General features: G+C 39.2%; 1 protein-coding gene across 5 annotated transcripts in view; it reads left to right on the top strand.

The window, feature by feature from the left end:
• Positions 1-1527: 1527 nt before the first annotated feature.
• The window catches only part of mycbp2 (MYC binding protein 2), a 239038-nt gene continuing 226954 nt past the window's right edge, over positions 1528-13611 (top strand). For all 5 annotated transcript variants that reach the window (XM_035773118.2, XM_035773117.2, XM_035773116.2 and 2 more), the window contains exons 1-2: positions 1528-2192; positions 5412-5487. In XM_035773118.2, coding sequence (XP_035629011.1) covers positions 1921-2192; positions 5412-5487 — 348 coding nt within the window. In that variant the 5' untranslated portion in view covers positions 1528-1920. The remainder of the gene's footprint in view (positions 2193-5411; positions 5488-13611) is intronic.

The raw sequence follows: 13611 nt of genomic DNA, 5'->3' as shown, positions 1-13611 counted from the left end.
AAAATTCAATGTCTTCTGAATGAGTTATCCACATTGCAGTTTTGCAATGCAGGCTTTTATTTTGAAGGTGTCATCATTACCATACTACTTGACGTCATCATTTGTGCTGCTAGCATAATACTAGTAACGAGCAGTGAGAAATACTGTATACCAAACAATGTTAATTAAGGAAGTGCACTTCAAAATTTTACATAAGATATATCCATGTAATTCTATGATATCCAAATTTGTGGGTATTGATGATATCTGCGTTTTCTGTGAAAAAGAAGGTGAGAATCTGTCTCTTTTGTTCTTTGAATGTAAATTTGTATCAGAATTTTGGGAAAACCTTGAAACATACATATTTACCATTATGAACACTGCCTATATTTTTGACATAAAATATATAGTATGTTACTATTGCGATGATAACAAGACCACTGAAATGATTGTACATGTTTTTATTCTTGTTGTCAAATACTTCAAACAAAAATTCCCAAATTCTATACCAAAATTACAAATTTTTCTGATTGAATTCAACTATCTTATTAAAACATTAACCCTAGTGAATAACAACAAGAATAACATACTTCTAAATCATTATAATAAGATTTTTTCAGAGTGAATACAATTGCACCAAAATTGTTTATTTTTTGTATTTTATTGATATTTTTTTGTAGGTTTGAGTATTTTCTTGTTAATACCTGTGTTTTGTTTCGTTAGACATGTTTGATGTAGCAATGTAAGTTGATTTTTGTATTATGAATAATAATAATAAAATGTTTTTTTGTTAAAAGGTTATTATCGGCCTTGACAGACTGACCATCCTCTTGCCCTCAATCTGCCATACAGGTTTGAGAGAAGTCTTGATTTTATACCTACAATTTTCCATATATTTAATCCCAGACATGTTCAATACAAATAAATAAATAAACTAGTAATGAGCAGCAGGGAAGGATGATGAAGCATCTTATTATGTGTTATGAAAGTGATGAATATGTGACATGTTGCCAACCATGAAGCTACATCTTCCGAATGCCCCACAAGGGTGAACGAGAATGAGGTGGCAAGTCAGGGTTGTACAGAACATTTCATATGCAGCAGCTGTGAAATGGGTTGAGGGTTTGAATGGTGCACAAGAAGAGTCCATGGTAGTGGATAGGCCTACACTGCACGGGTTGGCTTTCACCAGCAGGATCCTGACATTTTAAAGGTTCGGAAGGTGGACTTTGTAGAATTTATAGCTATAGTAATTAATGGCACTGTCGTGGAGAGAAGGTCCAGGAAGATATAAATCATAGTAATTGCGGCGGAGTGGTTCCTGGGGCTGAAACATTTCTCAGCAAAGGAGTTACATGCAATATTGGCACAAGCCACCGTCTCAGGTCCTAGAGCCTGAGAAGGGAGATATGGAGAACTAAAAGAATGCACTATTTTTATTAGGGTAGATTAAGTTAGTTTCACTATTATGCATGGATTTATTTAGGTTTCAAATCGTCCAGTTGGAGGCGGCAATACACCTTTTTGTGTCTAGTCCACCATAAACCCCACAGAAGAAGAAGAAGGATGATGATGATGAAGACGCTAAAATGACAACACATTTGAAAGTGCTACCTATTCGGAGTAAAGAAATACTACACAGTGAAGACACACTTTAAAAAAGAGTATTGCTTTATTAATTCCAAAGACAAAATGGCTTGAGATTCGGAATTCAGGGAAACAAGTGCCGATTCTACGGTCTGGAATTGGACGCCTATTTCGCAGTTGCCCTGCGTTGACTCCGTTTGTAAGGTTTTAGGGGATACACTGGATGTAGCTGCATTTCGGGATGGACAAATGACGAGGTGTAGGATTTTCGAATGACAGTTGTGATATAACGGCAAGCTATCTAGGTAGCTGTTATATTTTTTTGATGCAATATATGCATTGTTCTCCAAAACGATGATGTGTGCTGCTGCTGCAGCAGTCGGTGGTGGAGGGATTGTGCCATCCACATTACCATCGATGCGGCTGGGCATCAGCGTCATTTCTGGAGTTGGGGACGATTTCTCCTCTTTTGGTTCGGGAATGGGTTCTTGTCAAACACCGGGAACCCAGTCGGATTGCCGAAGTCGATACCAACTTCTACTCTCTGGGCGAGCTTTAGCGGAAAGATACAGGAGGATTTATTCCACGGCTATCAATGACAAGGAGCAAGGGATAAACCAAGGAAGGTTGGTTGGAATTGTGAAATGTATAAATTGCAGGCTTGTCTGAGCTAGTTTGCAGCCTTCGTTGCTACGTTAATTAGCCCAACAACCTGCATGGTTTTCACATCACCAGTGTTGGACTGCATGCTCACACAGCTAGTTAGCCACATGATCGCTGTTAGTGTCCTAGTCGTGATAATACTTTTACTGTCGGTAACTTGGCTAGCTAACGTCAGCTAATGAGTCGGTAGCTAACCTGTAGCTAGTGCGTTAGTTAGCTACATTTCCTCGCTAGCTTCGTTGTTGTTTTTTTTTTAACGCGGAGAGAGTTACTCTTCGTATGGGGTTGCTTTTGTATGTATGTATGTATGTATGTATGTATGTATGTATGTATGTATGTATGTATGTATGTATGTGTAGGTAGCTAGTCTGCAAATTCGGAAAGATAAACAAATAAGAAGTCAGTAGCTGCTGAATTTTTGACGAGCCAGTTTAGCTAGATATGTTTGTATCGAACAGTGTGTGTATCTGGGATATATTCCCAGATAACCATAGCTATATATATATACAAATTTCTTGTGAACAAAGTATAGTTTTGGCAAGTCGGTTAAGACATCTACTTTGTGCATGACACAAGTACATTTTCCAACAATTGTTTACAGACAGATTATTTCACTTATAATTCACTGTATCACAATTCCAGTGGGTCAGAAGTTTACATACACTAAGTTGACTGTGCCTTTAAACAGCTTGGAAAATTCCATAAAATCATGGCTTCAGAAGCTTCTGACAGGCTAATTGACATCAATTCAGTCAATTGGAGGTGTACCCGTGGATGTATTTCAAGGCCTACCTTTAAACTCAGTGCCTCTTTGCTTGACAACATGGGAAAATCTAAATAAATCAGCCAAGACCTCAGAAAAAAATAGTCAACTTCCACAAGTCTGGCTCATCCTTGGGAGCAACTTCCAAATGCCTGAAGGTACCACATTCATCTGTACAAACAATAGTACACAAGTATAAACACCATGGGACCATGAAGCCGTCATACTGCTTTGGAAGGAGACGCGTTCAGTCTCCTAGAGGTGAATGTACTTTGGTGCGGAAAGTGCAAATAAATCCCAGAACAACAGAGCAAAGGACCTTGTGAAGATGCTGGAGGAAACCGGTACAAAAGTATCTATATCCAAAGTAAAACGAGTCCTATATCAACATAACCTGAAAGGCCGCTGAGCAAGGAAGAAGCCACTGCCCCAAAACCGCCATAAAAAAGCCAGACTACGGTTTGCAACTGCACATGGGGACAAAGATGGTACTTTTTGGAGAAATGTCCTCAGGTCTGATGAAAATAAAAATATAACTGTTTGGTCATAATGACCATCGTTTGGAGGAAAAAGGGGGAGGCTTGCAAGCCAAAGAACACCATCCCAACCGTGAAGCACGGGGGTGGCAGCATCATGTTGTGGGTGTGCTTTGCTGCAGGAGAGACTGGTGCACTTAACAGAATAGATGGATGCATGAGGAGGGAAAATTGTGGATGTGTTGGGGCAACATCTGAAGACATCAGTCAGGAAGTTAAAGCTTGGTCGCAAATGGGTCTTCCAAATGGACAATGACCCCAAGCATACTTCCAAAGTTGTGGCAAAATGGCTTAAGGACAACAAAGTTAAGGTATTGGAGTTGCCATCACAAAGCACTGACCTCAATCCTATAGAAAATCTGTGGGCAGAACTGAAAAAGTGTGTGTGAGCAAGGAGGCCAGCTCTGTCAGGAGGAATGGGCCAAAATTCACCCAACTTATTGTGGGAAGCTTGTGGAAAGCTACCTGAAACAATTGACCCAAGCTAAATAATTTAAAGGCAATGCTACCAAATACACTCCAATTAGTATGTAAACTTCTGACCCACTGGGAATGTGATAAAATAAACAAAAGCTGAAATAAATCATTCTTGCTACTATTATTCTGACATTTCACATTCTTAAAATAAAGTGGTGATCCTAACTGACCTAAAACAGGGAATTTTTACTTGAATTAAATGTCAGGAATTGTGAAACTGAGTTTAATTGTATTTGGCAAAGGTGTATGTAAAACCTCAGACTTCAACTGTGTGTATAGAGATATATACACAATCTCCTTTTAGTCGGAGTCCAAATTTTAGATTTTTGTTTCCAGTTGCTGTGTCATTGAAACAGGAGGATGTGTGGGGTTGGTTTGCTGGTGACACGGTCTGTGATTTATTTAGAATTCAAGACACACTTAACCAGCATTGCTACCACAGAATTCTGCAGCGATACGCCATCCCACCTGGTTTGCGCTTATTCCCACTATCATCTCATTTTCAACAAGACAATGACCCAACATACCTCCAGGCTGTATAAGGGCTATTTGACCAAGAAGGAGAGTGATGGAGTGCTGCATCAGTGTATCTGGCTTCCACAATCCCCCGACCTCAACCAAATTGCTATGGTTTGGGATGAGTCGCACCACTGATGGAGGAGCAGCCAACAAGTGCTCAGCATATGTGAGACTGTTGGAAAAGCATTCCTCATGAAGCCAAGAGTCTCCAAAGTTGTCATCAAGGCAAAGGGGGGCTACTTTGAAGAATATATAACACATATTTTGATTTGTTATGTTTTTTTGGTTACTACATGATCCCATATGTCATTGTTTTGATGTCTTCACTATTCTACAATATAGAAAATAGTAAAAAAAAAAAAGACTTGAATGAGTAGATGTCCAAACTTTTGACTGTATATCTGAATTCAAATCCAGCAAGAATCATGTCACTCATCTAGCTAGTTAGTGCTAGTGTAAGTGTTTCTTCCATCCCTCTCCTCGCTCCTACCTTGTCTCGATCCAGTGACCCTCTGCACACATCGACAACAGTCACCCTTGAGGTATCGTTACCCATGGACTCCACAAAAGCAGGGAGTGGGACACAATGCAGATAGCTCGGTTAGCCAATATGCGGGGCACTGGTTGGTTGGCCCAATTGAGGTAGTATGAACATGAATATATAGTTAAAGTGACTATGCATATATGATAAACGGAGTAGTAGCAGCGTAAAAAGAGAGGTGGGGGGGGTTAGCCTTCAAAATATTGGTATGGCATTGTATTATTTGTATTCTTTCTGTCCCCATTTTTTTAAATTGATTTTACAATCTTATCTTAACATAGTTGTGATAGGCTATAGGCCCAGCTGTTACTGGATTTGCTAATGTCTTTTTTACAATGTGTTTCAGGGGAAAGAAAGCTTTAAACAAGAAGAAGCTGAAACGGCGGCAAAAGTTGAAGTCAAAAGTCAAAACAGGAACAAAGGTAAGATACATTTTCTTGGTACAAGAGGGACCTGACCTTGAGTCACTCAATTTTCTCAGAATAATATAATCGATTCATTGCAAATTTGTTGCTTCAGTTATTTTTGGTCTAAGATGGGCAACTACGACTATTTTGAGAATCTCAAGCTGAGAAGAGAAAATATAATATTTTAAATGTTCATCGAATGCCGCACCTTTATCAAAGCATCTAATTGCAAGGTACAACTAATTTGCATAACTACACTACCTATGCTATATGCATGCATGGACACAATCTTGCTTAGTTGTTGTCTCCCTCTATCAAATTAACTCTGGTACTTTTTTTTGTATACTTTTTAGCCAAAAATAGTCACTGAAATGTGTGTACTATGTCACGTATGTGCTGATATGCTATTTGCATATGTTATATGTTCAACACCCTATGCATACAGTGCATTAAAAGTATTTACACCCCTTTTTCCACATTTAGTTTTTGCTGCCTGAATGAAAAATGTATTTAATTGAGATGTTTTGTCACTGGCCGACACTCCAAACTAGAGGTCGACCGATTAATCGGCTGGGCCGATTTCAAGTTTACGTAGTAAACTTATAGTTATAGTAATTTATCATCAAATCACAGCCTACTTTGCCAAACGGGTGATGATTAAACACGTGCATTCGTGAAAAAGCACTGTCGTTGCACCAATGTGTGCCTAACCATAAACATCAATGCCTTTCTTAAAATCAATACACAAGTATATATATTTTTTTAAACCTACATATTTAGTTGAAAGAAATTCATGTTAGCAGGCAATATTATTAACTATGGAAATTGTCACTTCTCTTGCGTTCTGTGCAAGCACAGTGGGGGTATATTTTATATTTATTTATTTCACCTTTATTTAACCAGGTAGGCTAGTTGAGAACAAGTTCTCATTTACAACTGCGACCTGGCCAAGATAAATGCATAGCAGTGTGAACAGACAACAGAGTTACACATGGAGTAAACAACAAGTCAATAACATATTAGAAAGAAAAAGTCTATATACATTGTGTGCAAAAGGCATGAGGTAGGCGGATAATTACAATTTTGCAGATTAACACGAGTGATAAATGATCAGATGGTCATGTGCAGGTAGAGATACTGTTGTGCAAAAGAGAAGAAAAGTAAATAAATAAAAACAGTATGGGGATGAGGTAGGTAAATTGGGTGGGCTATTTACCGATGGACTATGTACAGCTGCAGCGATCGGTTAGCTGTTCAGATAGCAGATGTTTGAAGTTGGTGAGGGAGATAAAAGTCTCCAACTTCAGCGATTTTTGCAATTTGTTCCAGTCACAGGCAGCAGAGAACTGGAAGGAAAGGCGGCCAAATGAGGTGTGATCAAATGATCAGTGAGATACACCTGCTGGAGCGCGTGCTACGGGTGGGTGTTGCCATCGTGACCAGTGAACTGAGATAAGGCGGAGCTTTACCTAGCATGGACTTGTAGATGACCTGGAGCCAGTGGGTCTGGCGACGAATATGTAGCGAGGGCCAGCCGACTAGAGCATACAGGTCGCAGTGGTGGGTGGTATAAGGTGTATTAGTAACAAAACGGATGGCACTGTGATAAACTGCATCCAGTTTGCTGAGTAGAGTATTGGAAGCTATTTTGTAGATGACATCGCCGAAGTCGAGGATCGGTAGGATAGTCAGTTTTACTAGGGTAAGTTTGGCGGCGTGAGTGAAGGAGGCTTAGTTGCGGAATAGAAAGCCGACTCTAGATTTGATTTTGGATTGGAGATGTTTGATATGAGTCTGGAAGGAGAGTTTACAGTCTAGCCAGACACAACTTATAGATGTCCACATATTCTAGGTTCGGAACCATCCAGGGTGGTGATGCTAGTCGGGCGTACGGGTGCAGGCAGTGAACGGTTGAAAACAATGCATTTGGTTTTACTAGCGTTTAACAGCAGTTTGAGGCCACGGAAGGAGTGTTGTATGGCATTCAAGCTCATTTGGAGGTTAGATAGCACAGTCTCCAAGGAAGGGCCAGAAGTATACAGAATGGTGTCGTCTGCGTAGAGGTGGATCAGGGAATCGCCCACAGCAAGAGCAACATCATTGATATATACAGAGAAAAGAGTCGGCCCGAGAATTGAAACCTGTGGCACCCCCATAGAGACTGCCAGAGGACCGGACAACATGCCCTCTGATTTGACACACTGAACTCTGTCTGCAAAGTAGTTGGTGAACCAGGCAAGGCAGTCATTAGAAAAACCGAGGCTACTGAGTCTGCCTATAAGAATATGGTGATTGACAGAGTCAAAAGCCTTGGCCAGGTTGATGAAGACAGCTGCACAGTATTGTCTTTTATCAATGGTGGTTATGATATCGTTTAGTACCTTGAGCGTGGCTGAGGTGCACCCGTGACCGTCTCGGAAACCAGGTTGCACAGCGGAGAAGGTACGGTGGGATTTGAGATGGTCAGTGATCTGTTTGTTGACTTGGCTTTCGAAGACCTTAGATAGGCTAAGCAGGATGGATATAGGTCTGTAACAGTTTGGGTCCAGGGTGTCTCCCCCTTTGAAGAGGGGGATGACCACGGCAGCTTTCCAAACCTTGGGGATCTCAGACGATATGAGCGGTTGAACAGGCTGGTAATAGGGGTTGCGACAATGTCTACTCCGTACCCCATAATGTCAGTGGAATTATAAAAAATGTTAAGTAAAAAAAAAAAGAAGAAAAAAAAGCTGAAATGTCTTGTAAGTATTCAACCCCTTATGGCAAGCCTAAATAAATGCAATACTAAACATTAGCTAAACAAGTCGCATAAGTTGCATGGACTCACTCTGTATTATAATAATAATAATAATAATAATAATAATAATAATAATAAAGGGGTTAACATGAGTTTTGAATGACTACCTCATCTCTGTACCCCACACATACAATTATCTGTAAGGTCCCTCAATCGAGCAGTGAAATTCAAACACCGATTCACCAAATAAAGTTGTATTTGTGACATGCGGCGAATACAACAGGTGAAATGCTTACTTTACAATCCCTTAACGTGACAATGAAGAAAATGCCAGAGAGGAGTTACTGTGACAGGGTAGGAACACAAAGCGTTGTTTTTTCCTAGGGGACCCAATAATCTTTAGCTACATCTGTTTTCTCTTAGCTACTTCATGTAGTTTACATATTCATGCTTTGCGTGTTACTCTTTGATTTTGAAGATACTGTTGCACGAACATGCTGATATTGGTCTACACCATCACTGGTGTAGCTGTATAGCTACCGTAATTACATTTGGTCAGTACATTTATTAGCTAGCTAGCCGACCAGTTAACTAGCAATTAGAGTTAGTGGCTAACAAGGTTTATGCCTATCTTGCAAAACCTCCCTGGTCTGTGTGGTTGAATCTGTGCTTAAAATACACTGCTCAACTGAGGGACCCTACAGATCATTGTATGTGTGGCATACAGAGATTAGGTAGTCATTCAAATATCATGTAAACACTTATTGCAGACGGAGTGAGTACATGCAACATATGTGACTTACAGCACCAGTCAAGTTTGGACACACCTACTCATTCAAGGGTTTTACTTTATTTTTTTTACCATTTTCTACATTGTAGAATAATAGTGAAGACATCAAAACTATGAAATCATGTAATAACCAAAAAAATAGTTAAACAAATCAAAGTCTATTTTAGATTCTTCAAAGTAGCCACCCTTTGCTTTGATGACAGCTTTGGATACTCTTTGCATTCTCTCAACCAGCTTAATGAGGTAGTCCCCTGGAATCCGTTGTTTTTAAAGTTAATTTATAGAATTTATTTCCTTAATGCGTTTGAGCCAATCAGTTGTGCTGTGACAAGGTAGGGTTGGTATACAGAAGATAGCCCTATTTGGTAAAAGTCCAAATCCATATTATGTCAAGAACAGCTCAAATAAACAAAGAAGCGACAGTCCATCATTAGTTTGTCATAGGGCTGGGCGATTATGGCCAAAATCTCATATCACGATATAGGTCATTTCCTATCCCGATAATGATACATATCACGATATGGCACATTTTCTGTAAATTAAATGTATAAATAGTTTATATAAAATGACCACATGTAAAGGCCTATTTCTTATTACATTTTGAATTCTACTTAACAAATAAAGTACTTACTCATATTTGATGTATTTTATTTAGAACCTGTGCAAGTGTTCAATTAATCATGTAACAAAATATGAATGTATAAATTCTAAAAAGGTAAATAAAAAAAAACACTTAAACTATAGTTCCAAACAAAATAAATATAGGCCTAAAATATATTTATTTTGTGGGGCTTGCCTGTTTTGCATGTTATTTTGGCATTAATACGTGTCACATATCAATTTGCATTTGGTACCTTGGGTTGAGTGTTAGCACCAACTCACGAAACCCCCGTTTCTCAACGGTGTAAATTGGGGTTATGTCTTTTACAGTTTTTACGGCAGCTGTTATCACCTTCCATCTTTGTGATTTGTTGCCATATGGTGTGCCGCGGGCAAAAGCAAAGTTTGATTTGGGTTTGTTTTGAGCACTCGACTGTACTTTTTTGGGTCTCATTCGTAGACTCTCTCCGTTAGGTTCCAAATGATTCTTGCGTAGGTGGTAAAATAGGTTAGTGGTGTTTGTTGTCAGGACAAAAATAGTAAAAATAGAGAAACCCTGGACACACCTCATTCAACATTTTTGACTAGTACTGTAATTAAATGTATGCTCCTGAAATTATTTAGGCTTTCCGTAACAAAGGGATTGAATCAACACCATTTGAAGCTTTTTATTTCATTTGTGAAACATTCTAAACATTTTATGTTTATTAGGAACCCCAAGGCAGCAGCTACTCTTCCTGGGTTCCAAAACATTAATTCACATACATCACACAAAACCAAAGATAAAACAGTACATCATAGAAGATTATTACACCAGTGCATATTTACAATACAAAATGTACAATACCACCGTACAACAATATTACTGTGTGTGTGTCTTCAGTCCCTGCTGTTTCGTAAGGTGTTATTTAAAAAAATCTGTTTTCTGTATTTGTATCTGTTTGACATTATGGGGTAGTGTGTGTGTGTGTAGGCCAGTGAAACACAATCTCAGTTTAATCCATTTTAAATTCTGGCTGTAACACAACAAAAGGTGGATAAAGTTTAGGTGTGTGTATACTTTCTGAAGGCAGCTTACATGAGGAAGGATCAACAACATAGTAGTTACTCCACAATACTAACATAAATTACAGAGTGAAAAGAAGTTAGAATACAAATATTCCAAAACATGCATCCATTTTCCAGGCACTAAAGTAATACTACAAAAAAATACACTTTTTGAACGGAATACAAATTATGTTTGTGGCACAGGCAAAATCCTAGAAGAGAAACTTAGTTCAGTTGGCTTTCCAACAGACACTGGGAAACAAATGCATCTTTCATCAGGACAATTACCTAAAACACAAATATACCGTCGTGGCCAAAAGTTTGAATGACACAAATATACATTTTCAGTCTGCTGCCTCAGTTTGTATGATGCCAATTTGCATATAATCCAGAATGCATTGAAGAGTGATCAGATGAATTGCAATTAATTGCAAAGTCCCTCTTTGCCATGCAAATGAACTGAATCCACAAAAAAACATTTCCACTGCATTTCAGCCCTGCCACAAAAGGACCAGCTGACAACATGTCAGTGATTCTCTCGTTAACTTCTTATGGCTGCAATCCCATTAACGGGAGCGATATGACAACAGCCAGTCAGTGTAGGGCGCCAATTTCAAAACATCATCAAACTCATAATTAAAATTCCTCAAACATACATGTATCCTATACCATTTTAAAGCTATTCTCGTTGTTAATCCCACCAGTGTTCGATTTCAAATATGCTTTACAGCAAAAGCACCACAAACGATTATGTTAGGTCACCACATAGCCACAGAAAAACACAGCAGTTTTTCCAGCCAAAGATTTTCTAGCCAGAGTCACAAAAAACACATAGAGATAAAATTAATCACTAACCTTTGATCTTCATCAGATGACACTCATAGGACTTCATGTTACACAATACATGTATGTTTTGTTTGATAAAGTTATTATTTATCAAAATATGAGTTTACATTGGCGCGTTACACTCACTAGTTCCAAAAACATCCAGTGATTTTGCATAGCCACATCATTCAACAGAAATACTCATCATAAATATAGATAATAATATAAGTTAAACACATGGCATTATAGATATACCTCTCCTTAATGCAACCGCTGTGTCAGATTTCAAAAAAAGAAATTATATGATAAATATTCCCTTTGATGATCTACATCAGAAAGCACTCCAGGAATCCCAGGTCCACAATAAATGTTTGTTTTGTTCGATAATATCTGTTATGTCCAAATACCTTCTTTTGTTAGCGTGTTTGGTATACATATCCAAACGCTCATTCTGGTCAGCGTTACATCGGACAAAAACTTCAAAAGCTATATTACAGGTCGAAGAAACATTTCAAACTAAGTACAGAATCAATCATTAGGATTTTTAACATATAGCTTCAATAAAGTTCCAACTGGAGTATTCCTTTGTTTCTTCATGATCAATGGAACCCAAGTGGGTACCATGAGGAATAAGCGTGATCAGAAAATGGCTGCTTGATAGACACCTGATACATACTGCTCTCATTCACTCCCACAACAACTTAGTCTCATTCAAATTTCTATTGATGGTTGACATCTAGTTGAACCTCTAGGCAGTGCAACATCATTAATATCTCAAGGGGACTCTGGTGAATACATACAAAGCTCAGATTTCTCACTTCCTGTTTTGATTTCTCCTCCTTTGCCTGCCATATGAGTTCTGTTATACTCAGACATCATTCAAACAGTTTTAGGAACTTTAGTGTTTTCTATCCAATACTACTAATAATATGCATGTATTAGCAACTGAGACTGAGGAGCAGGCTGTTTACTTTGGGCAACTTATTGATCCAAGCTACTCAATACTGCCCCCCAGCCATAAGAAGTTAACACATGTGTGAGTGTTGACGAGGACAAGGCTGGATATCACTCTGTCTTGATGATTGTGTTCGAATAACAGACTTGAAGCTTCAAAAGGAGGGTGGTGCTTGGAATCATTGTTCTTCCTCTGTCAACCATGGTTACCTGGAAGGAAACACGTGTCGTCATCATTGCTTTGCACAAAAAGGGCTTCACAGGCAAGGATATTGCTGCCAGTAAGATTGCACCTAAATCAACCATTTATCAGATCATCAAGAACTTCGAGAGCGGTTCAGTTGTTGTGAAGAAAGTTTTTAAGGGCACCCAAGAAAGTCAAGCAACCGCCAGGACCGTCTCCTAAAGTTGATTCAGCTGCCGTATCAGGGCACCACCAGTACAGAGCTTGGTCAGGAATGGCAACAGACAGGTGAGTGCATCTGCACGCACAGTGAGGCAAAGACTTTTGGAAGATGGCCTGGTGTCAAGAAGGGCAGCAAAGAAACCACTTCTCTCCAGGAAAAGCATCATGGACATGGATGATATTCTGCAAAAGGTACAGGGATTGGACTGTTTAGGATTTGGGTAAAGTAATTTTCTCCGAATCCCCTTTCCGATTGTTTGGGGCATCCGGAATAAAGCTTGTCCGGAGAAGACACGGTGAGCGCTACCATCAGTCCTGTTTCATGCCAACAGTAAATCATCCTGAGACCATTCATGTGTGGGGTTGCTTCTCAGCCAAGAGAATGGACTCACTCACAATTTTGCCTAATAACACAGCCATGAATAAAGAATGGTACCAACACATCCTCCGAGAGCAACTTCTCCCAACCATCCAGGAACTGTTTGGTGACGAACAATGCCTCTTCCAGCATGATGGAGCATCTTGCCATAACGAAATGCAAGAATTGGCTGCCATCAGTCAGGATGTGGCCCAGAAGTTAATTGACAGCATGCCAGGGCGGATTGCAGAGGTCTCGAAAAAGAAGGACCAACACTGCAAAGAGTCAATGTTTGATCAACTTCATGTAATTGTCAATAAAAGCCGTTGACACACATGAAATGCTTGTAATTTTACTTCAGTATTCCATAGTAACATCTGACAAAAATATTTAAAGACACTGAAGCAGCGAACTTTGTGGAA

The sequence above is a fragment of the Oncorhynchus keta genome, chromosome 7 (assembly GCF_023373465.1).
Source record: "Oncorhynchus keta strain PuntledgeMale-10-30-2019 chromosome 7, Oket_V2, whole genome shotgun sequence".
Lineage (NCBI taxonomy): Eukaryota > Metazoa > Chordata > Actinopteri > Salmoniformes > Salmonidae > Oncorhynchus > Oncorhynchus keta.
The sequence above is the reverse complement of the archived record's forward strand: the minus strand, read 5'-3'. Positions and strand labels throughout refer to the sequence as shown.